General features: G+C 43.6%; 1 protein-coding gene across 3 annotated transcripts in view; it reads right to left on the bottom strand.

Annotated features, from left to right (window-relative positions):
• Positions 1-21,782, bottom strand: part of LOC134349117 (protocadherin-1-like) — a 524,282-nt gene that overhangs the window by 190,829 nt on the left and 311,671 nt on the right. For all 3 annotated transcript variants that reach the window (XM_063053002.1, XM_063053001.1, XM_063053003.1), the window contains exon 3: positions 241-460. In XM_063053002.1, the coding sequence (XP_062909072.1) occupies positions 241-460 (220 nt within the window). The remainder of the gene's footprint in view (positions 1-240; positions 461-21,782) is intronic.

Genomic DNA, 21,782 nt, shown 5'->3' with positions numbered 1-21,782 from the left:
TGAATGTCCTGACAGATGAAGCCTTAGGCCTTCCTTACCACCTCATCTACTTGTGCTGCCGCTTTCAGGAAGCTATAGAATTGGACCCAAGATCTCCTTTGCACTTTGTGTTCAGGGGGGCCCTGGCATTTACCAGACAATTTTTCCTTCAGCTACTCCAGTCCATATGGTGAAGGTCTCCCACAATGCACTGGGCATGAACGGCCTGTCAGTCCCTGAGAAAGTAGAAATGGAAGTTACCATTTTCTGGGTGCTCCATTTCTCCGATGCTGCCGTCAGGAGTGGTGCGCTCGTAGTGGTCCTCAGGCAGCGCAAGCGGTCCCAGCCGTGGCCCAGAGGATGACTTGCTGCTTGGCGTTTCTGATTCCTCAAGCCCACTGTCATAGTAACTGTGCTGGGAGGGATCTTGGAGGTCCTGTGATTGGTTGGCTGTCGAGAAGGTCACTCTTCTATGTGGAAGCTGTCAAGGAAGCAAAGAATAGGGTCAGCGGGTCTGCTGGTTGGGCTCTCTGATTTATAATTATTATTGTATATCTGTCTATTATTGTGGCATAATACAATGAAAAGCATAATACAATGTTTGACAACCAGATGAATCATCCCATGCATAAATACCTTAAGATAGTACAAAATGGAAACAGAATGCAGAATATACATTTAGTGCAATCCGGGTCATATTACGATCGAGGAACGTGTTTGTAGACCGGATATTGAACTTTTTACTGTTGGACTTCGGCCATATTCCACCGAGATACAACACTGGGCGGCACGGGATGTTGTTCCTGCCTGTGGCCATCGAACTTGCAGCTCCTCCCGTGGAGGGTCAGACACCCTGAGCCAATAGACTGGTCCTGGACTTATTTTCCATCTGGCATAGTTTGCATTTTGTTCTTTGATTGTTTGTGGTTTTTGTATTGCTATATTTATGCTCTATTCTTGGTTGGTGCGGCTGTAACGAAACCCAATTTCCCTCGGGATCAATAAAGTATATCTATCTATCTATCAATCTTATTAGATATACCTGTACACCTGCTTGTTAATGCAAATATCTAAGCAGCCAAACGTGTGGCAGCAGCACAATGCATAAAAGCCTGCAAACGTGGTCAAGAGGTTAAATCGTTATTCAAACCAAACATCAGAATGAGGAAGAAATGTGATCTAAGTAACCTTGGCCATGGAATGATTGTTGGTGCCAGATGCGTGGTTTGAGTATCTCAGAAACTGCTGATTATTTGGGATTTTCATGCACAACAGTCTCTAGAGTTTACAGAGAATAGTGCGATAAACAAAAAAAAACATCCAGTGACTGGCAGTTCTTTGGGGGGAAATGCCTTGTTAATGAGAGAGGTCAGAGGAGAATGGCCAAACCGGTTCAAGCTGACAGGAAGGAGACAGAAACTCACATAACTAGAGTATATGTTGCAACGTGTTGTGCAGAAGAGCACCTCTGAATAGACAACACATTGAAATCTGAAATGGATGGGCTACAGCAGCAAAAGACCACAAACACACACTCAGTGGCCACATTATTAGGTACAGGAGGTTCTGATTGTAGTGTTGCAGTTAAGGAGAAAGTGCGGTGCAAGCAGACAAATAGAGAGCAAGGGCCACAGTGAGGTAGACTGGGAGATCAAGAGTTCATCTTTTAGTGCAGGAGAGCTCTATTCAAGAATCTCATAACTGGGAGGATATCCAGCTGTCCCCTGAGTCTGTAAACTTCTGAATCTTCTGTTTGACAGAAGAGGGGAGAAGAAAAAATACCTGAGCTGGACATGGTCTTTGATTATGTTGACTGCTTTCCCGAGGCAGTGGGAAATCTAGACAGGGTGAATGGAGGGGTTGCTGGTTTGAGTGATGGACTGGGCTGTGTTCACAGCTCTCTGCAATTTCCTGCAGTCATAGGCAGAACAGTTGCCATACCAAGCTGTGATGCATCTGGATGGGATGATTTCTGTAGTGCATTTGAAGAAATTGGCAAGAATCATCAGGAATATATTACTGTTGCCAGAGGCAGTAGGGAATGACATCAGGTTTATTGGTCCATTCAATTCATTGAACATGCATTCCCTGAAATATTTTGGTTTAACTTTGCCAGTGTATTTGATTAATGTCACAGTCGGTACAACACTGCACCTCTGTTTAAATTACTTTGTCATCTGGTAACGCTGTGTCCAATGCAAAAATCTGTCTTTCAGCATAGTGGCAAACACTGTCAATGCCATGATTTATGGAATATTTTTACTGAACCGTTATAGCACCATCAGCGGATTGAAATATTCACTCCTTTGTTTATTTATTTATTTATTGATTGATTGATTGATTGAGATACTGCACAGAATAGGCTATTTGAGCCACAACGCTCAGTAACACCCCTATTTAATTCCAGCCTAACCACAGGACAATTTACAATGACCAATTAACCTACCAACCGGAATATCTTTGGCCTGTGGGAGGAAACCAGAGCACCCGGAGGAAACCCACAGGGTCATGGGGAGAACGTACAGACCCCTTACAGGCAGTGGTGGGAATTGAACCCAGATCGCCTGTACTGTACAGTGTTGTGCCAGCCACTACGCTACCCTGCTGCCCATTCTCCAGAACAATCCAATCAGTTCCAAAACTATTGCCTCCCAATTTCTTATCAACTTTCTTTCTAGTGAACAAAAAATGAGCTGCTGGAGGAACTCTGGCTGAAGGGTTTCAATCCAAAAGGTCAGCTGTCTACTTCCTTCCACATTTGCTGCCAGACCCACTGAATTTCTCCAGTGGTTTATCTTTTTGCTCCGGATCCCAGCAACTCCATTCTCCTGTGTCTGCTTCTTGCTTTTAAGAGACATGATTTTAATCCGAAATGAGTATAGAAAATTCTGGAAACTGCCAGGAAATTAGGCCTTTATGTGGAGGGAGATACAACTGCAGCACAGTAGCATAGTGGTTAGCACAATGGTCTACAGTACCAGCGATACAGGTTCAATTCCTGTTGCTGCCTGTAAGCAGTCACGGAGTCATAGAGAAGTGCAGCACAGAAACAGGCCCTTCAGCCCATTTAGTCCATGCCGAAACAATATAACTACCTACTCCCATCGACCTGCACTGGGACCATAGCCCTCCATACCCCTACCATCCATGTACCTATCCAAACTTCGATTAAATGTTGAAATCAAGCTTGCACGTGCCAACTGTTTCCTCCAAGTGACCCTCTTTCCCCTCAGGGGTTTATACGTCCTCCCTATGACTGCGTGTGTTTCCTGTGGGTGATCCGGTTTCCTCCCACAGTCCAAAGGTGTACCAGTTGGTAGATTAATTGGTCATTGTAAATTGTCCCGTGATTAGACTAGGGTTAAATCGGGGGTTGCAGGGTCGCAGAACTCGAAGGGCTGATAGCGCCTATTTTGCACTGTATCTCAATGAAATAAAAGTTTCATAAAATGCTCAAATAGTTATCTCAAGTGTCATGCAGAGAAAGTGTGAAAGGATAGTCTTTATACTTTATTCTTTATACCTTATTGTCGCCAAACAATTGATACTAGAATGTACAATCATCACAGCGATATTTGATTCTGCGCTTCGCGCTCCCTGGAGTACAAATCGATAGTTTTAGTTTATTTACGCTTCCACATAAGCAGTAGCTTGGTGTTTCAGAGTTTGAAGTTCGATTCCGACACTGTTCCGCAGGGAGTCTCTGCAATCCTCCCTGTGGAATGTGTGGGCTTTCTCCCGGTCCTCCGGTTCCTTCCCACACTCCAAAGATATACAGGGCAGGTTAATCGGTCATTGTAAATGGTCTCCTGATTAGGTGAGGGTTAAGCAGAGGTTGCTGGTGCGGCATTGCTTGAAGGGCCAGAAGGGCCTAATCCATGCTAAAATAGCTAAATAATGTAAGGTCAGTGCAGATGTCAGCTGCTCCGCAGAAATATCCTCTTTGAAGATTTGAAACTTCATGTGATAATGAGCACAGTCATTCATTTGATTTTTGTTGTGTTTCACATCAATACAGTTTAGGCTGAAAATAAAGGACTGCACTGGAAACCATTCTTTTTGAAAGGATAAGGAGATGTCAAACAGTTCAGAAATTAATTTGAAGTTTTATGCACTAAAATGATCTTCCTGCTTTTGTTCAAATTGTTTTCTTTCAAGTAAGGACTGTGTTCTGTTCTTCCTGTGAATGCTGCGGATGTGGTGCTGTGTCTGTGATGCTGCTGTGAGTAAGTTTTTCGTTGCTCCTGTGCACACAGGTATTGTGTAATGATAATCGGCTTGACTTTGAATGATTTCAGGAGATGGAGACTGTGCTGTAGCCCTGCTACAGACAGCTAAGGTTTGGCATAACTCGCAGGTCTAAGGTAACACAATACTATGGTCACCTCTCACAAAGATTTCTCAGTGTCACACAGAGAATTCATGATAATCTTTTCATCAACATAAGAATGTCGGAAGCCAAAACTAAAACAGGCTATTCAGCCCTTCATGTCATGAACCAAGGAACACCACCTCGCTCTTCCTCTTTTGCTCTATCTATCGATTTATCGAGCATCTCCACTCCATCCGCCAAACGCAAAACTTCCCCGTGACCAAACATTTTAATTATGATTCCCATACCCGTTCCGACACGTCTATCCATGGTCTCCTCATGTGCCACAATGAGGCCACTGAGGTGGAGGGGCAACACCTTACATTCTGCTCGGGTAACTTCCAACCTGATGGCATGAATATTGAATTCTCCTTCTGGAAAAAAAAAACTCCCTTCCAGTCCCCTTTTCTATTCCCCACTTTGACCCTTTACCTCTCCTCACCTGCCTATCACCTCCCCTGGGTCCCCTCCTCCTGTCCTTTCTCCTATCGTCCACTCTCCTCTCCTATCAGATTCCTTCCTCTCCAGCCCTTTATCTTTCCAACCCACCTGGCTTCAGCTATCACCTTCTAACTAGCCTGCTTCCCCTGCCACCACCTTTTAATTCTGGTGGCTTCCCGCCTTCCTTTCCAGTCCTAAAGAAGAGTATTAACCTGAAATGTCGACTTTATTCCTTTCCATCGATGCTGCCTGACCTACTGAGTCCCTCCAGCATTTTGTGTGTGTTGCTCCAGATTTCCAACATCTGCAGACTCATAATCCACCCCACTTCCCTGTACTTCCCAACCTGGAGATGCAGGAAATGCTCTTAAAGTTGATTAGAAAGCCTCACTGGGCTGAGTGCATGGGAGTGGTTCATGTAGGTACATGTAAAAGAGACTTGGGCAGTTACATGGATAGGAAAGGGTTAAAGAGTTATGGGTCAAATGCAGGCAAACAAGACCAGCTTGGATCAGATGGGTCAAAAGGCCTGTTTCTGTGCTGTACTAATCTATGACTCTTTAATTCTCTTAATATCCAAATTTATCTTGCAGGTCCCAAAAAAACAGGGGTGAATAATGAGATCACCTGGAAAGGAGATGCTTTTGAGGGCTGAGAGTGGGTTTCAGCAGTGACAGACTCATTACTGCACCAGTAGACACATCAAGGCTTTCTGTGATGTGTGAAATAGTCTTTAATGGGCAAGAGAAAAGATATTAAAGAACAAAACAGAAACGGAACACTGACAGCTGGTCCCACCAAGTTGACATCTCTGGCCCCTAGAAAGAGCAAAGGTGTCAGTGATTAAGATGACAGCACAGTATGCATCCCATAGTAATTAGTGCACCCACTTTCCATCAATGAGGAACTCACTGTGGAGAGAAATAGTCTAAAAGTACTGGATAATTACTTAGTATGTACAGGATGTAGCAGAGGAACTGCTTTGCGTGACCCTGTTGAATGAGCTGCCAATCCAATATCAATTAAAAGCTCAACCTTGCTTTCCAGAGACTTGGAACTTGGCACTCAAAAATCCTTGCTTTGCATCAGCTAATGCAACGTGAGTTCCATTTATCCGAAGGGTCAGGTTCACCCGTCATAAATGTGCACGTGGAAAATCACTTTACGGCTCCCCTTTTCCCATCAACTCATTCCCCAGACTTCATTAGAGGCTGTTTGGGTCCCACTTATCTTCTGAAGAGGAGGTTTTAGGTTTCACTGACTAAGTGCCGCAGTCAGATTGGCTTGTGCAGAATGACAGTGCAGATGCTAAGTGCTTGCCCTCTCACCTTTGGTGTTGATACTAAAGGCAACACAGAAGCCTGGACGTGCAGGAAATGATCTTAAAGAGAGGTGATGCCCTTAAGGAGGTAAGAGAGTCTCACTGGGCTCAGACCCACCGCCTATCCACCTAGGACAGATGCATAGAACACACCTCACTGCCCCCCTTCACGTATCAGTCTAGTCCATTGACTCCTGGCAGTGCAGTGTATAAGCCCCACCCTTGAAATGACTCTGACAGCTGCTTGTCAAAAGAGGGCAGGGTTTTAACTTCTGTCAAAGACATCATGGATTTAAACAGTTTTTAAAGTATATTATATATTATTCATTGATACTTTAAAATGATTACAATTTTTGTAAATGATTTTAAAGATGAAGTTAATTAAAACACAAAAGAAATTGAAAAAAGTTATGGATAAATTGAAGTAGAATAATTTTAAGAGTGAGCAATTTCAAGTTCCTAGATGTCAACATCTGTGAGGATCCATTCTGGGGCCGACATATCAGTGCAGCTACAAAGAAGGCATGACAGTGGCTATATTTCACTAGGAGCTTGAGGAAATTTGGCATGTCACCTAAAACACTGGCAAATTTCTATGGAGGTACCACGGAGAGCATTCTAACTGGTTGCATCACCGTCTGGTAAAGGGGTGGGGTGTTACTGCACCAGAATGAATTAAGCTGCAGAGAGACGTAAGGTTAGTCAGCTCCAGGATGGGGACTAGCCTTCATGGTATCCAGGAGATCCTCAAGGAGCAATGCCTCAAAAAAGGTGGCATCCATCACTAAGGACCCTCATCACCCAGGACATGGTCTCTTCTCACTGCTGCCATCAGGAGAGAGGTACAGGATCCTGAAGGCACACACCCAACGAGTCAGGAACAGCTTCTTCCCTCTGTCATCTGATTTCTGAATGGACATTGAACCCATGAACACTACCTCACTGCTTTTTTATTTCCATTTTTTGTACTATTTATTTAATTTACCTATTATACACACACAATACTATAATTCACAGTTTTTCCTCTCTATTATTATGTATTCCATTATACTGCTGCCGCAAAGTTAACAAATTTCATGACATATGCTGGTGATGTTAAACCTGATTCTGATTCAAATATGCACCTGTAGATTCTGATTGGAAAGCTTTATTTTTTAATTTGTTTTTATTCAGAGATATAGCATTAACCCAATGAGCCCCTGCTGCACAATTACACCAATGTGCCATAAACCTTCTAACCCATACGTCTTTGGAATGTGGGAGGAAACTGGAGCACCCGGAGGAAACCCACGTGGTCATGGGGAGAATGTACAAACTTCTTACAGCCAGTGGCAGGGAACTGAACCTGGGTCACTGACACTGCTTTAGCGGTATGATAACCAGGACACCACCCTTACACTTTGATCCCATTGCAAGTCAGTTAGATCCAGATGGAACGGGATAAGAAAGAGAATAGCCCCAGAGGAAGGCCAGGGAATGCCATGCAGACTGGACCCCATTGCACAGCTCTGTGTGTGGAGTCCAATAAGCAATAGGTGCTGCTTATCACCCAGTGAGTATTGGACTTCCCCATTGGACAGTGTCTAGCCAGAAATCTGCAACTCACTGAAGATTCAAGGCCTGATAGATTGTAGTTCAAAACACTAGCTGGCAAAACTTACCCAATTGTTGACTGTTGTAACTCTACCCAAGCCAGTTTGCAAAAGGAGGAGATTTGGGCATGGGCTTAGCAAATCCACCCTGTAAAAACCCAGAACTACAGAAACACCAACAGAAGCTTCATAAACCTTATCCCTGGGAGACGAAGGATCTTCACCTGGAAGACGTATGAATCTGTGAGGTAAAAACAGAAGCCACAGAGCTGACCCACCCTTGGGCCTGAACAGGGAACTCTGGCAGACTGCTGCTAGCCACCTATGCCACAGTACGGGTGATGTGCTCAGGAAGAAGAAGAAGAAGTTGACTGTTGTATTTTCAAGGAAATAGCAATACAAAATGTCCAAGAAGACAGCATCAACAACAACGTATTTCTACAGCAGAAACACAAGCGACTGTAGACGTTGGAATCTGGTGATTGACCTTTCTTGCTGCTCTCTCGGCAGGAAAATGGGAACATTACAAACTGGAGCAGAAACAGACCCTGCGGCTTCTTGCACCAGCTCTTGTATTTAAGCTCTTCCCATGCTTGTCTACATTGCTCCTTGACTCCCAGTCTCTCTGATTTTATAAACCTTGAACAGTCTCTGGCTCAAGTGTGCCAATGACTAACTATACAGAGTGAAGAGTCCCAAGCCTTTACAACTGTCCTCTTCTAGGTGCAAAATGGAGGACAACGTTCCCTCAGGTGCTAGTGTGACAAGAATACACATCGATGAAGATGTTAGCTGTCTTGGGCTGGCACCAGTGGAATCAACAGTTGGTCTACCACCTGTCTTCAGGAGAGAGAGAGATAAGGAAAACAATGGAGCAGCATTGGAGATGTGTAATGAAGGGGAAGGAGAGCTGTCAAGATCGGCTCCCCCTTCGAACCCTGAACTGTTTGAAGTGATGGACAGGCGATACCCCAGCAGGGGGATAAAAAGGGACAGGTTCGCTAAGGCAGGACACACACACGACACCCGAGGTAACGAGACCCTGGAAGCGGTGCGCCTCTCACAAGTCGGTGGGAAGTTCTTGGACGGCTGATCGTGGGATCAAGCCATAGACGCTCAGGGTGGAAAGGCACGATCGGTGGGAACCTGGTGTGTGTCCACCCTTGCCTGGGTGCTGGGTTCACCACAGAGAAACGACCGTATCTGGAAACGGAGGGGTCACGGTCGGTGACCTCAGATGACATCACAAAGGACTCACCCGAAAGCTGACTGCTAAGGTCTGTGTGGAAGCCTTGAATATTCATTCGTTTTGCTCTCTCTCTCCTTCCCCCCACTGTCCATCGCCACGGCAGCGATTACTGCAAACTGAACTGAACTAAATTGAACTGAACTTTGCATCACTTTGAAACTGGTCATTTACCCCTAGACAACGATAGAGCTTGATTGATCCTGTTATCTTAATTCTGTGCACATGTGTGTTTATCATTGCTGAACTGTTGCATTTTTTATCCTTTTGATTAGAGTACTGTGTTGCTTGTTTCTTTAATAAAACTTTCTTAGTTCTAGTAATCCAGACTCCAACTGAGTGATCCATTTCCGCTGGTTTGGCAACCCAGTTACGGGGTATGTAACACTAGGTAAATGCAAGATATGTACAATGCTATGACTATAAGCACAACATTGTGGGCCAAAGAGTCTTTAGTGTGCTAAAGTGTTCTATGTTCTGTCTTTTTATTTCATAATTCTGTGGCAGGGATGATGAGAAGGGTGGTGAAATGAGAAAGAAGTAGAGAGAAGAAGAGAGACAAAAAAAAGAACTTAAGCAAGAGATTATAATTGGCTCCTTTTAATGCCTCTCAGGTTATCAAGGGATTTTGTGGCAAATGAATTTGTTTTGAAGATGTGCTGTCTGCCACGACAGTGATTAGACATTTGTACTCAGCACGATCTCGTGAACAGTGAACATAATGAATGAGTTAATTGGCTCAGTGGTGCTGGTTGAAAGAGAATTGCTGGCCAGGATAGGGTGAATACCCCTGCTCCTCCTCTGTTTTCTGTCAACTGAGATGTTTAATATTCACCTGAGTAAGCTGGCAAGAGCTCAGAATGAGGACTCATCCAAAGGTCACACTGCTCATACACATAGCACTTACATGGGGTGGCACGGTAGTGCAGTGGTTAATGCAACACTTTACAGGGACAGCGATCACCGATCTGAGTTTGCATGTTCTCCCCGTGACCGTGTGGGTTTCCCCCAGGTACTCCAGTTTCCTCCCTTATTACTAAAATGTACCTATTAGGGTTAAGGTTCGTAAGTTTGGGCATGGCTATGTTGATGCCGGAAATGATTGCTGGTGCCAGATGGGGTGGTTTGAGTATCTCAGAAACTGCTGATCTCCTGGGATTTTTCACACACAACAGTCTCGAGACTTTGCAGATAATGGTGTGAAAAACAAAAAAAAACATCCAGTGAGCAGCAGTTCTGTGGGTAAAAATGCCTTGTTAATGAGAGGTCAAAGGAGAATGGCCAGATTGGTTCAAGCTGACAGGAAGATAAGATAATTACAACAGTGGAGCATATCGAATGCACATTGAACCTTGAAGTGGATGAGTTACAGCAGCAAAAGATCACAAATGTGCACTCAGTGGCCACTTTATTAGGTACAGGAGGGAGACATTAAAGTGGCTATTGAGTGTAGACATACACCGTACAATGTTGCTTTCACCAAACACGATGCTGATTTAAATGAAGTCCCTCCTGATGCATTCGACCCATATCTCGCTATTCCCAGCAATTTCAGAATCAGAATCGGGTTGAATATCACCGGCCTATGTTGTGATTTTTTTAGGTTTGTGGCAGTACATTGCAACACATAGTATAAAGTCTATAAATCACAATAATAAGTAAAGAAAATAAGCAGTGCCAAAGAGAGAGGGTAAAAATGACTGACAAAATATTCATGGGTTCACTGTCCGTTCATGAAAGAATGCAATGAAAAACCATACAAACCAGTTAACTACTTATGGACACATACACTGTAGGCAACAGACCTGTGGACAATGCACCTTGGAGCTACATAGACAGAGGGAAATCAACATCTCTCCCTACCCGGGGCTTGAAGCTAAGACTTGAAAGTATCATCGGCACTCTCAAGAGTTCTAAAAGGACCAATGGGACTGTTTCAAAAAAGACATATCCAAATTCTCCTGGCCAGACTTTAATCTCAAGCAAGATCACCAGATGAATTATTTAGTTTTCATCACATTGCTCTGAGGGGATCTGCTGCATTCCAACTCTCTTCCTCTCTGCTGTGCTACATTACAATATAGATCATGTCTGAGAAGAAATTTAAGCACTGCGATGTAAGATGCTGAGATATCCCGAAAGGAGTCCTAAACCAAAAACATGAGAAACTCCACAGAAGCTGGAAATCCAAATCAACACATACGAAATGCTGGAGAGACCCAGCAGGCCAGCCAGCATCTATGGAAAAGAGTAAACAGTTGACGTTTCAGAGTGAGACCCTTCTTCATGACTGAGAAGGAAGGGGGAAGATGCAAGAATAAAAGTAGGGGGAGGGGAAGAAGGCTAGATAGAAGGTGATAGGTGCAGCTAGGTGGGCGGGAAAGGTCAAGGGCTGAAGAAGACAGAATCTGCTAGGAGAGGAGAGTGGACAATAGGAGGAAGGGCAGGAGGAGAGAACAAAAATGGAAGTAAAAGGCAGGTGAGAAGAGGTAAAAGGTCAGAGTGTGGAATAGAGGAAGTGGGGGGAAATTTGTTCAATGAAAAGAGAAACCAATACACATGCCATCAGGTTAAAGAGTATACAGATGGAGTATAGCGTATTGCTCCTCCACCCTGAGCGAGGGTTCATCTTAGCACATGAGGAGGCCATGGATCGACATGTCTGAACGGGAATGGAAATCTGAATTAAAATATTTGACCATTGGGAAGTCCCACTTGTGGCAGATGGTGTGGAAATGCTCATCGAAGTGGTCCCCCAATTTACGACGCGTCTCACCAATGGAGAGAGTCCACATCGGGAGCATCAGACATAAGAGACGACACCAGCAGAATCGCTGGTGAAGTGTTACCTCACCTGGAAAGATTGCCTGGGGCCCTAGATGGAGGTGAGGAAGGAGGTGTATGGGCAGGTGTAGCAGTCAGGCCGCTTACAGGGTTAAGTGCCAGGAGGGAGATTAGTGGGCAGTGATAAAGGGACAAGGGAACCAAGGGGGGAGCCATCCCTGCAGAAAGTGGAGAGTGTAGTGAAAATATGTTTAGTGGTAGGATCCTTTTGGAAATGGCAGAAGTTGTGGAGGATAATATGTTGGGTACAGAGGCTGATGGGGTGGTAGGCAAGGACAAGAGGCACCATCACTATTACGGCAGCAGGAAGATAGGGTGAATGTGGACGTACGGGAAATGGAGTAGATACAGGTGAGGGCAGCATCAAAAGAAAAGGGAGGGAAACCCTGTTTCTTTAAAGAAGGAAGACTTCTCATATCCTGGAATGGAAAGCCACATCCTGGCAACAGATCCGAATGAGGCAAAGAAACTGAGAAAAGGGAATATCATTTTTACAGGAAATAGGGTGAGCAGAGGTATAATCAAGATAACCATGTTGATGATGAGCTTCGAGATAACTCTGCCTACTTTTCTTCCTTCCTTCCTGTCTGCCTTTCTTTCTTTTCTTTCTTTCTCTCTCTCTTTCTTTCTTTCCTTTCCCTTCTTTCCGGTTTTCATTATTCTCCACATTGTTGCACAGGTTAGCATTACCAGAGGACAAAGCCGCAGACAAAGTGTGAGTGTGTATTTCTGGAGGGACACAATAGAAAAGTAGGCAAGTTGTGCAGAATCCGCCTAATTTACACTAAACTTGACATATTGCATCTGGTTCCAGTCACCATATTGTAATCAGATTTGCAATTGGTTTAATATTGTCACTTGAACTGAGGTACAGTGACAAAGTTTGCTAGTTTTCCATTCAGATGATCTTATTAAACAATGCAATGTAGAAAAAGGAAAAGCAATGACAGAATGCCGGATAAAGTTTGAGAGTTACAGAGAAAATGCAGTGCAGGCAGATAATAAGGTACGAGGGCCATAATGGATTGTATGGTCAAAAAACCATCTTATCATGTAAAGGAACATTCAATTATGGATAGAAGCTGTCTTTAAGCCTGCTGGTATGTGCTTTCAAGTTTTTGTACCTCCTGCCTAATGGGGCAGGGAGAGAAAAGAGAGAATATCCAGGATTAAAATTATTTTTCTTTCTTCTCAGAGAAATCCTTTGGTTTCATAATTGATTTAGAAGAGGCTGGAGAAGATGCAGTGATAATCTACAATATCAGAAATGAGACAGAACCTCGCATTCCCTTGGAACTTGAAGTTGAAGGGTGACCTAACAAAAGTCAGTAAAATTATGAAGGGTTTTGATCGAGTGGAAACAGAGAAAATGTGTACATTAAAGGCTTGTGCACATTGAGAGGCGGAAGGTTTTGGGACTTGGCAAACGGTGAAATGCTCAGATTCGTGGTATGAATTAAAAGAGCCACGGAGACATCCGAGGGTAAAACCGGAGGAATTTTATTTTTTTTAATAGCTAGGCACATACGTTAGATAAATGAATCTGAATCTGAATCTAAATCTAAATCTAAATCTAAATCTAAATCTAAATCTGAATCTGAATCTGAATCTGAATCTAAATCTAAATCTAAATCTAAATCTAAATCTGAATCTGAATCTGAATTTGAATCTGAACCTAAATCTAAATCTGAACTAAATCTAAATCTGAACCTGAACATTTTACAAAGATCAAACCCTCAGGCAGGAAAGGCTTGTTTGAAGAACTCAGTAACAATTAGGCAGCGTTAAGGACATAGAAACATAGAAATATAGAAAACCTACAGCACAATACAGGCCCTTTGGTCCACAAAGCTGTGCCAAACATGTCCCTACCCTAGAACTACCTAGGCTTTACCCATAGCCCTCTATTTTTGTAAGTTCCATGTCGCCATCCAGGGGTCTCTTAAAAGACCCTATCATTTTCGCCTTCACCACCGCTGCCGGCAGCCTATTCCATGCACTCACCACTCTCTGCGTAAAAAACTTACCCCTGACATCTCCTCTGTACCTGCTTCCAAGCACCTTAAAACAATGCCCTCTCGTGCCAGCCATTTCAGCCCTGGGGAAAAGCCTCTGACTATCCACATGATCAATGCCTCTCATTATCTTGTACACCTTTACCAGGTCCCCTCTCATCCTCTGTCACTCCAAGGAGGAAAGGTCGAGTTCACTCAACCTATTCTCATAAGGCATGCTCCCCAACCCAGGCAACATCCTTATCAATCTCCTCTGCACCCTTTCTATAGTTTCTACGTCCTTCCTCTAGTGAGGCGAACAGAACTGAGCACAGTACTCCAAGTGGAGATTAGTAATCATAGAGGTGATACTGATAAGTGATCTGAATCTCAACATGAGTTCATAATCAGTGTAACACCATTTCGCAATGAGTTACGTGATGTGGCTGGAAGCATAACATAGGATTAATACCTCTGTCGGGGGAAGTGGACTCTATTCTCCTGTCCCTACAGGTGAAAAATAACATTGAAGGCTAGTTGTGTCTGGTAAGAAAGGTATGAAAGGGTAATTGTCAGCAGTAACAGAGGTACACTTGAGGCTTGAGGGGAGATGGGAGTGGCACTGACTGAAACAGCAACGAGTCACTTCAAAACACTGAAAGTCTAGGGGAAATCTCTGCCTGAAGGGGTAGTGCAGACAAATACAACAGTGGCTCTTAAAAAGAGAACAATGTAAATACTGCAGGGTGCAAAAAGCACAAAGCTTTAGATAAAGAGTAGGAGAATGATTGATAATCTTGTTCCCGTAGAGAGAATTTCTGATTGACTGCAAGGTTTCCTTTTCACACTGCAACTCTATACTATTCAATATTCATTATCATGGTTCACTTAAAGATGAATATTTTAAAAGGCATTGGGGAGACCTCATCCAGTGTAATGACTACAACATTGGTCAGCTTATCTAGGGAAGGTTTCAAGGTGCTCGAGGCAGTTCAGAGATATGAAACCTATTGTGGGCGGTCAACAGCGCGTGACATTCATGAGTTACATCAAGGATGGACAGGCAAAAGTTTCAAAGAGCTTATTAGAACTTCTCTTATTAAAGGCAGATGGAAGACCCCAATTGTACCATCTTCTGACATGGTACATAATGATGATGATGCTGATGATGATGGGTTTAAGTTGGCACTGGTGAATCTCACTGACTTCTGGCTGGTGGCTGATGAAACAAGGAAAACAACTAAATATTTTGTTAATAACTCTTTTTCTGGTAAATGATTATGAATATCATACACAAAAGTCTTTTTGCTGGTGGTTACTGTTTGCATGATCTTTTTTCTCTGCTCATTGGGGTATTTAACAGTCTTTTTTTATGGGTTCTTTGGCGTTTCTTTATTTTGTAGCTGTCTGTTAGGGGACGAATCTCAAGATTTAATACTGTACACATACTTTGATAATAAATGCACTTTGAACTTTGAATGGGTGTGTCAATGTATGAAGAGGCCAGGCTTGTACGGACTGAGGGGTGGGGGGTGACTTGAATGATTCTGTTGGGCCTTGACAGGGTGAATTGGAACGGATCATAAACATAAGAGACTCGGCAGATACTGGTAATCTTGAACAACTCACAGAAAATGCTGGGAGAACTCAATACACCAGGCAGCATATATGGAGTGGAATAAAGAGTCAACATTTCAGGCTGAGAACCTCGCCCTGAGGACTGAAAAGTTAAGTGTTTATTCCTCTACGTAGATGCTGCCTGACTTGCTGAGATCCTCCAGCATTCTGTGTGAATTGGAGAGGATGTTTCCCCATGTAGTTCATACTAGAACCAGGAGTCATTGTTTATCAATGAAGGTTCACCCATTAACCTGAAGAACAGTTGTGAGCCTCTGAAACTCTCTTCCTCAAAGGGTGGTGGAAGAAAATTGACAGACCTATCAAGTCTGCTCCGCCATTTCATCACAGCAGATCCATTTTCCTCTCAGCTCAAATCAGTCTTCTCCCTGTAACCCTTCATTCCCTGACCATTCAAGAAACTATCAGCCTCTGCCTTAAATATACATAAAAACTAATCAATAATCTATCAACCCCTTGCTTAAACGTACCCAAAGATTTAGCCTCCACAGTTGCCTATGGCAATGAATTCCACAGATTCACTCTCTGGCTGAAGAAATTCCTCCTCATCTCTGATCTAAATGGACATCCCTCTATTCTGAGGCTGTGTCCTCCGGCCCTAAATGCGCCCCATCAAGAAAACATCCTCACCACCTCCACTCTATCGAGGCAGTCAATAGGTTTCAATGAGACCCCCCCCCCCCATTCTTCTGAATTCCAGGCCCACAGCCATCAATCGGTCCTCAGATGGTAACCCTTTCAGTCCCGGAATCATCCTCATGAACCTCTTCTAAACCATCTCCAGTGTCAGCACACCCTTTCTAAAATCAGGAACCCCAAACTGCTCAAAATTCTCCAAGTGACTTACAAAGCTCCAAAATTACATCCTTGCTTTTATATTCAATCAAAGGTGTCATCTTCGGAGTGGCGGATCAGGCGAAGTGAAAAGGGAAATATTAGTAGGAAGGTAATAAACCCACTTGAGCTGTTCAATCCCTTCAGCTCTCTTTCACACCTCTAATCTCTCACTCCTTTGCAAAGAGCTCTGTGGTTCAAAGCTGCCTCAAATCCAACAATGGAGATAAAAGAGATTTTGCAGAAGCTGGAAATTGTATTTTATTTATTTATTACAGCACAATGAGCCCATTCTGGAATATTCTTGGTGCTAGGAAAGTTGGAACCTGCATTTCCACTGAGTGGCCACTTTTTTTGGTACACCTGTACACCTGTTCATTAATGCTCACCCATCTGGCTTCCCTATCACCTTCCAGCTAGCCTCCTTCCCCTCCCCCATCTTTTTTATTCTGGTGTCTCCCCCCTTCCTTTCTAGTCCTGAGGAAGGGTCTCAGCCTGAAATGTTGACTGTTCATTCATTTCCATAGATGCTGCCTGACCTGCAGAGTTCCTTCAGCATTTTGTGTGTGTTGCTTTGGATTTCCAGCAACTGCAGAACTGCTTGTATTTAAAATATCTAATCGGCGAATCATGTGGCAGCAACTCAATGCATAAAAGCATGCAGACATGGTCAAGAGGTTCAATTGTTGTTCAAACCAAACATCAGAATAGGGAAGAAACGTGATCTAAAGAACACAGTAGTCAATGCAAACGTAATGGCAATTTCCAGAAAGAAAGTCCATTCACAATTTACAGCTCAGATGAGGGACAGACACAAAGCACCTGTCCCAACCGCAACAACCATATTCCAAGTAATAATTCACTCCAAGAAAAGGAACTCCACCATGAGCAGTCCCGAGTCAGGATGGGAAAGTAGGAGGTTTGAGCACGGGGCTAGCCACCCATCCTGTAAAACCCCAGAGGTACAGAAACACCAATAGAGGCACCAAAGGCCTTGCCCCTGGGAAAGGAAAGACCTTCAACACAATGAAGGTGGGCTACACCTGGGGAGGGATTGAAGGACTAGGCCAAGGAGAGGACTCTGGTGAGCTGCTGGTGGCAGCCTATCCCCCAGCAGAGGTGATGAGCTTAAGGTAATGTAGGGAAAAGTGTTTGCAAACCTGGTATTCTTGTGGAATTATTGCAACATCAATGACACACCAATTTTCAGACCGTTAATCACATATGATTGGGTAAGGTGGAGCAGCCTCAGTCTGACTGACAGAACCATTGCTCATTGACTGGTCTGATAACCGTCAGTTATGAGCTACTCCATGGAGGCTACACCTATATGTGGTTAGAAATAAAATACTGTTGAACTCACTCTCTTCAATAGGTGCCAATTTGCAAGTGAGGGCAGGTCAGTAAATAATTCCTCAATAGCAGCTCACAGCTGCAAAGATATTTAAATATATAGTGAACACATTTGTTAATCTTTTAAGTACTGCTTCCTGTGTCTACAAGTGGATCTGACGTCACTCTCAGCATAGAGTCATAGAAAGTACAGCACAGAAACAGGCCATTCAGCCCATCTAGTCCATGTTGAAACATTTAAACTGGTTAGTCCCATCGACATGCGCCGGGGCCATAGCCTTCCATATCACTTCCATCCATGTACCTATCCAAACTTTGATTAAATGTTGGAATCGAGCTCGCGTGCACCACTTGTGCTGGCAGATCGTTCCACATTCTCATGACCCTCTGAGCCTGCTCACAATTTACCAACCCAAACCTGTACTTCTTTGGAACATGGGAGGAAGCTGGAGCACCTGGAGGAAGCCCGCATGGGTGGGGGGAGTGCGGGGTGGTGAGAAGCTGGTGGCTGATATATAGAAGAGCGAAAGGGCTGAAGAAGGAGGAATCTGATAGGAGAGAAGAGCAGACCAAGGGACAAAGCAGGAGAGGCCCCAAAGGAAGGTGAAGAGCAGGTGAGAAGAGAAGGCGTGAGAGGGGAGCCAGAATGGGGAATGGAAAAAGGGGTGGGGGGAGGCGGAGAAATTAACACAAGTTAGAAAATTCAGGATTCAGGAACAGCTTCTTCCCCTCTGCCATCCAATTCCTAAATGGCCATTGAAGCTTTGGACACTACCTCAGTTTTTTAATATACAGTATTTCTGATTTTGCACATTTTAAAAAACCTATTCAATATACGTAATTGATTTATTTAATATTATGTTTTATTTTATTTATTATTATTTTTTCTCTCTCTCTGCTAGATTATGTATTGCATTGAACTGCTGCTGCTAAGTTAACAAATTTCACGTCACGTCACATGCTGGTGACAATAAACCTGATTCTGATTCTGAAGTCATCCAAAATTTTGCTCAAAGGTGGGAAACCTATCCATCTAGTTTGAGACTAGAAGGTAGCTTTATGTCGAGAGGAACAAACAGGCATTGTTGAGCAGGGGTTTCTTTAGTTATCAGGCAAGATATCTGTGGAATTCATTGTCACAGATGGCTGTGGCGCCAAGTTATTGAGTGTATTTAAAGCCAACGTCGATGCCCTTGATTAGTAAGGGCATCAAAGGTTACGAGGAGAAGGCAGGAGAACGGGAGTTCAGAGGGAAGATAGATCAGCCATCAGGGAGTGGCAGAGAGGACCCGATGCGCTAATGAACTAACCCTGCTCCTACGGTCTTAATGTATTAATATCTTAACATACCTAAAAGTGGATAAGTCCCCTGTGTGTGATGTGAAGTGTCCCTTCAGTCTGAGACAGAAGACAGTGCATCTTTGTGTTGAGTGGAACAAGAAACCTTTTGGAGGACCTCAGCAGGTTGAGCAGCATCTGATCCAATGCAGGACTTTGACTCAAAATGTCAACAGTTTTTCTCCCCCTATCATTCACCCCCGCCCCCCCGAGATGCTGCTTAACCAGCTGACTTCCTCAGATTGTTTATTGCTCTGTTTCTGAATTCAGCTGGCCTGCAGGATAAAGTTCTCTGCCTGACTTCCCTCTTCACTATTAAACTCTGCTGTCCTCTCCCATGATATGAGTAGCCTGGTTTTGTGGCTGTCCTCCATACTCTTGATAAAATTAGACAGCGAATGTCAAGTCCTCTGTTTCCAAAGGAAATAAATCCCACTTGTTCTGCAATATACACACTCATTCATACGAGGCAGGGAACGAAGTGCGCACCTACCCTGCGGGAGCCAATGACGGGTATGACTGTTCAGCTCCAGGTGTAAAGCAAAGTCACATCACACAGTACCTATTTCTATGAAGTATTTCTTATTAAAGGAAAGGAGTCAGCATGCATGTGGGAGCTCGAAAACTGAAACTAAAATAAAAATTGCATTCAAATGGCATCATTGTCTGGTGACGCGCCCAAGCAAGAAACATGACAGATTTTTATTGGCATCCATCCAAGAAGTTAGCACACGCTCAGTAAGAAGGATATTAAAATAAAAAAGTTTTTTTTAGGAATCTCAAAGTGAATTGTTAAACATCTGCTCTGCATAGGAAATGCTTCCTTTCGGGACAATGAACCCAACAGCATTGCCTGCGGTATCTTGAAAGCAGAAGGGGGGACACAGTGAAAGAGGTGGAGAACGCAGGGACAGAGAGAGTGACATAAAAAGAGAAGGAAGACAGAGAAATAGAGGAAAGAGTGAGTAAAATAGAAGAAAAAAAGAAGAAAGGCTAAAGTGATAAATCAGTTTATTATTGTTACATGTCCCAATGTACAGTGAAAACATACTTTGTACAGTGCATTGCAGTAGTACAAGGGAAGACAATAATTGAATGCAGAATAAACATAGAACTGGAACATACAGTATAGGCCATTCGGCCCACGATGTTGTGCTGACCTTTACAACTACTCTAAGATCAACCTATCCCTTCCCTCCTACATAGCCCTCCATTTTTTTAAGTTGCCTAAGACTTTTGCACAGTACTATAGTAATTTTATGTATTGCACGGTACTACTACTGTAAAATAAAAAAAAATTTCATGACATCTGAGTGATGATAAACCTGATTCTGATATGGGTCTCTATTGTGGACTGAGGGTTGGAAAGGATCAGGAAGAGGGGAATCATGGTTGGGAAAGGGGGAAGGGAGAAGGGAGGGAGCAGGGATCACCTGAGAGACGTCCTGTAGTGATCAATAAACCAATTGTTTGGAATCAAATGACCTTGCCTGGTGATTTAAGGCTAGGTGTGGCTGCACCTGTGCCAACCCACTGCCCCGGCACTCCTCCTCCGCCACCCGTCTCACACCCTTTCCGTGGCATTCCACCTCACCATTCCCAACATCCTTTGCTCCTGCCAGATTTCCAAACTTGCTCTCTACTCCACATTGACAAATACAGTACTGTGCAAAAGACTTAGGCACCCTAATTATATATATATGTGTCTAAGACTTTGCACAGTAACATATTTTGCAGAGAAAATGTGGCACAGGCAGACAATCAGGCGCAAAATCATGAGGCAGTAGATTGTGTGGTCATGATCATATGATCAGTCTATTGAAAGGGCAAAATTCAGTACCCTTTTAACAGATGTTGTTCTTGTGCCTGGTGGGACAGGTTTTAGGCTTTTGTTTCTTCTAAAGAGAGAGAGAAAAATAGAAGAGAGAAGAAGAGAGAGAACAAGGAATGAGAAGAGTGAAATGATAGAAATATAGGCAGAAAACAAGAGAGAAAAGAAATAAGGGAGTGAGAGAGGAAAACATGAAATACAAAGGCAAGTTATAAACACAACAAATTCCTCGTAAACCGGAAATCCAGAGCAACACACATATAATGCTGGACGATCTCAGCAGGTCAGGGAGCAGGCAGTTGGAGAGAGGGGGGAGGTGCAAGTGTAGAAAGGCAGACTGGGGGAGAGAGGCAGGAGAAACAGTGTTTCAACATTAAACTGAGAATAGCCTCACCAGTGAGTGAGATTACTGTACATGGATTCACACCGCACAGAGTAAACCACAGTGGCAATGTAAAAGTAATGGTTATTTGAGTTAGTGTTGCCTTCTTATCAGCCTAAACCAGTCTGGCCATTCTCTCTGACTTCTCTCATTCACAGGGGACTTTCACCCACAGAAGTACCGCATACTGGATGTTTTGTTTTTTCACACATGCTCTGTAAATTCTGGAGACTGTTGTGCATGAAAATCCCAGGAGATCAGCAGTTTCTGAGATACTCAAACTACCCCATCTGGCACCAACAAACACTCCACAGTCAAAGTCACCCAGATCACATTTTTTCCCATTCTAGTGTTTGATCTGAACACAAATGAATCTCTTGACCATGCCTGTATGCTTTTATACATTGAAACACTGCCACATGATTGGCTGATTAGCTATTTGCATTAATAAGCCTGTGTACATATGTACCCAGTAAATTGCCCACTCAGTGTAGAAGGAATCAGCATGGACACCAAGCCCTCTGTACTAGCAGTGTTCCGAAGAAGGCTGTGTCTGTTCCACTGCTCTTCCTATTACATGTGCCTGATCTGGTGCGATGGTAGCGCAGAAATTGGAT

Source organism: Mobula hypostoma, chromosome 7 (genome assembly GCF_963921235.1).
Source record: "Mobula hypostoma chromosome 7, sMobHyp1.1, whole genome shotgun sequence".
NCBI lineage: Eukaryota > Metazoa > Chordata > Chondrichthyes > Myliobatiformes > Myliobatidae > Mobula > Mobula hypostoma.
This window is presented reverse-complemented; position numbering and strand designations above follow the sequence as displayed.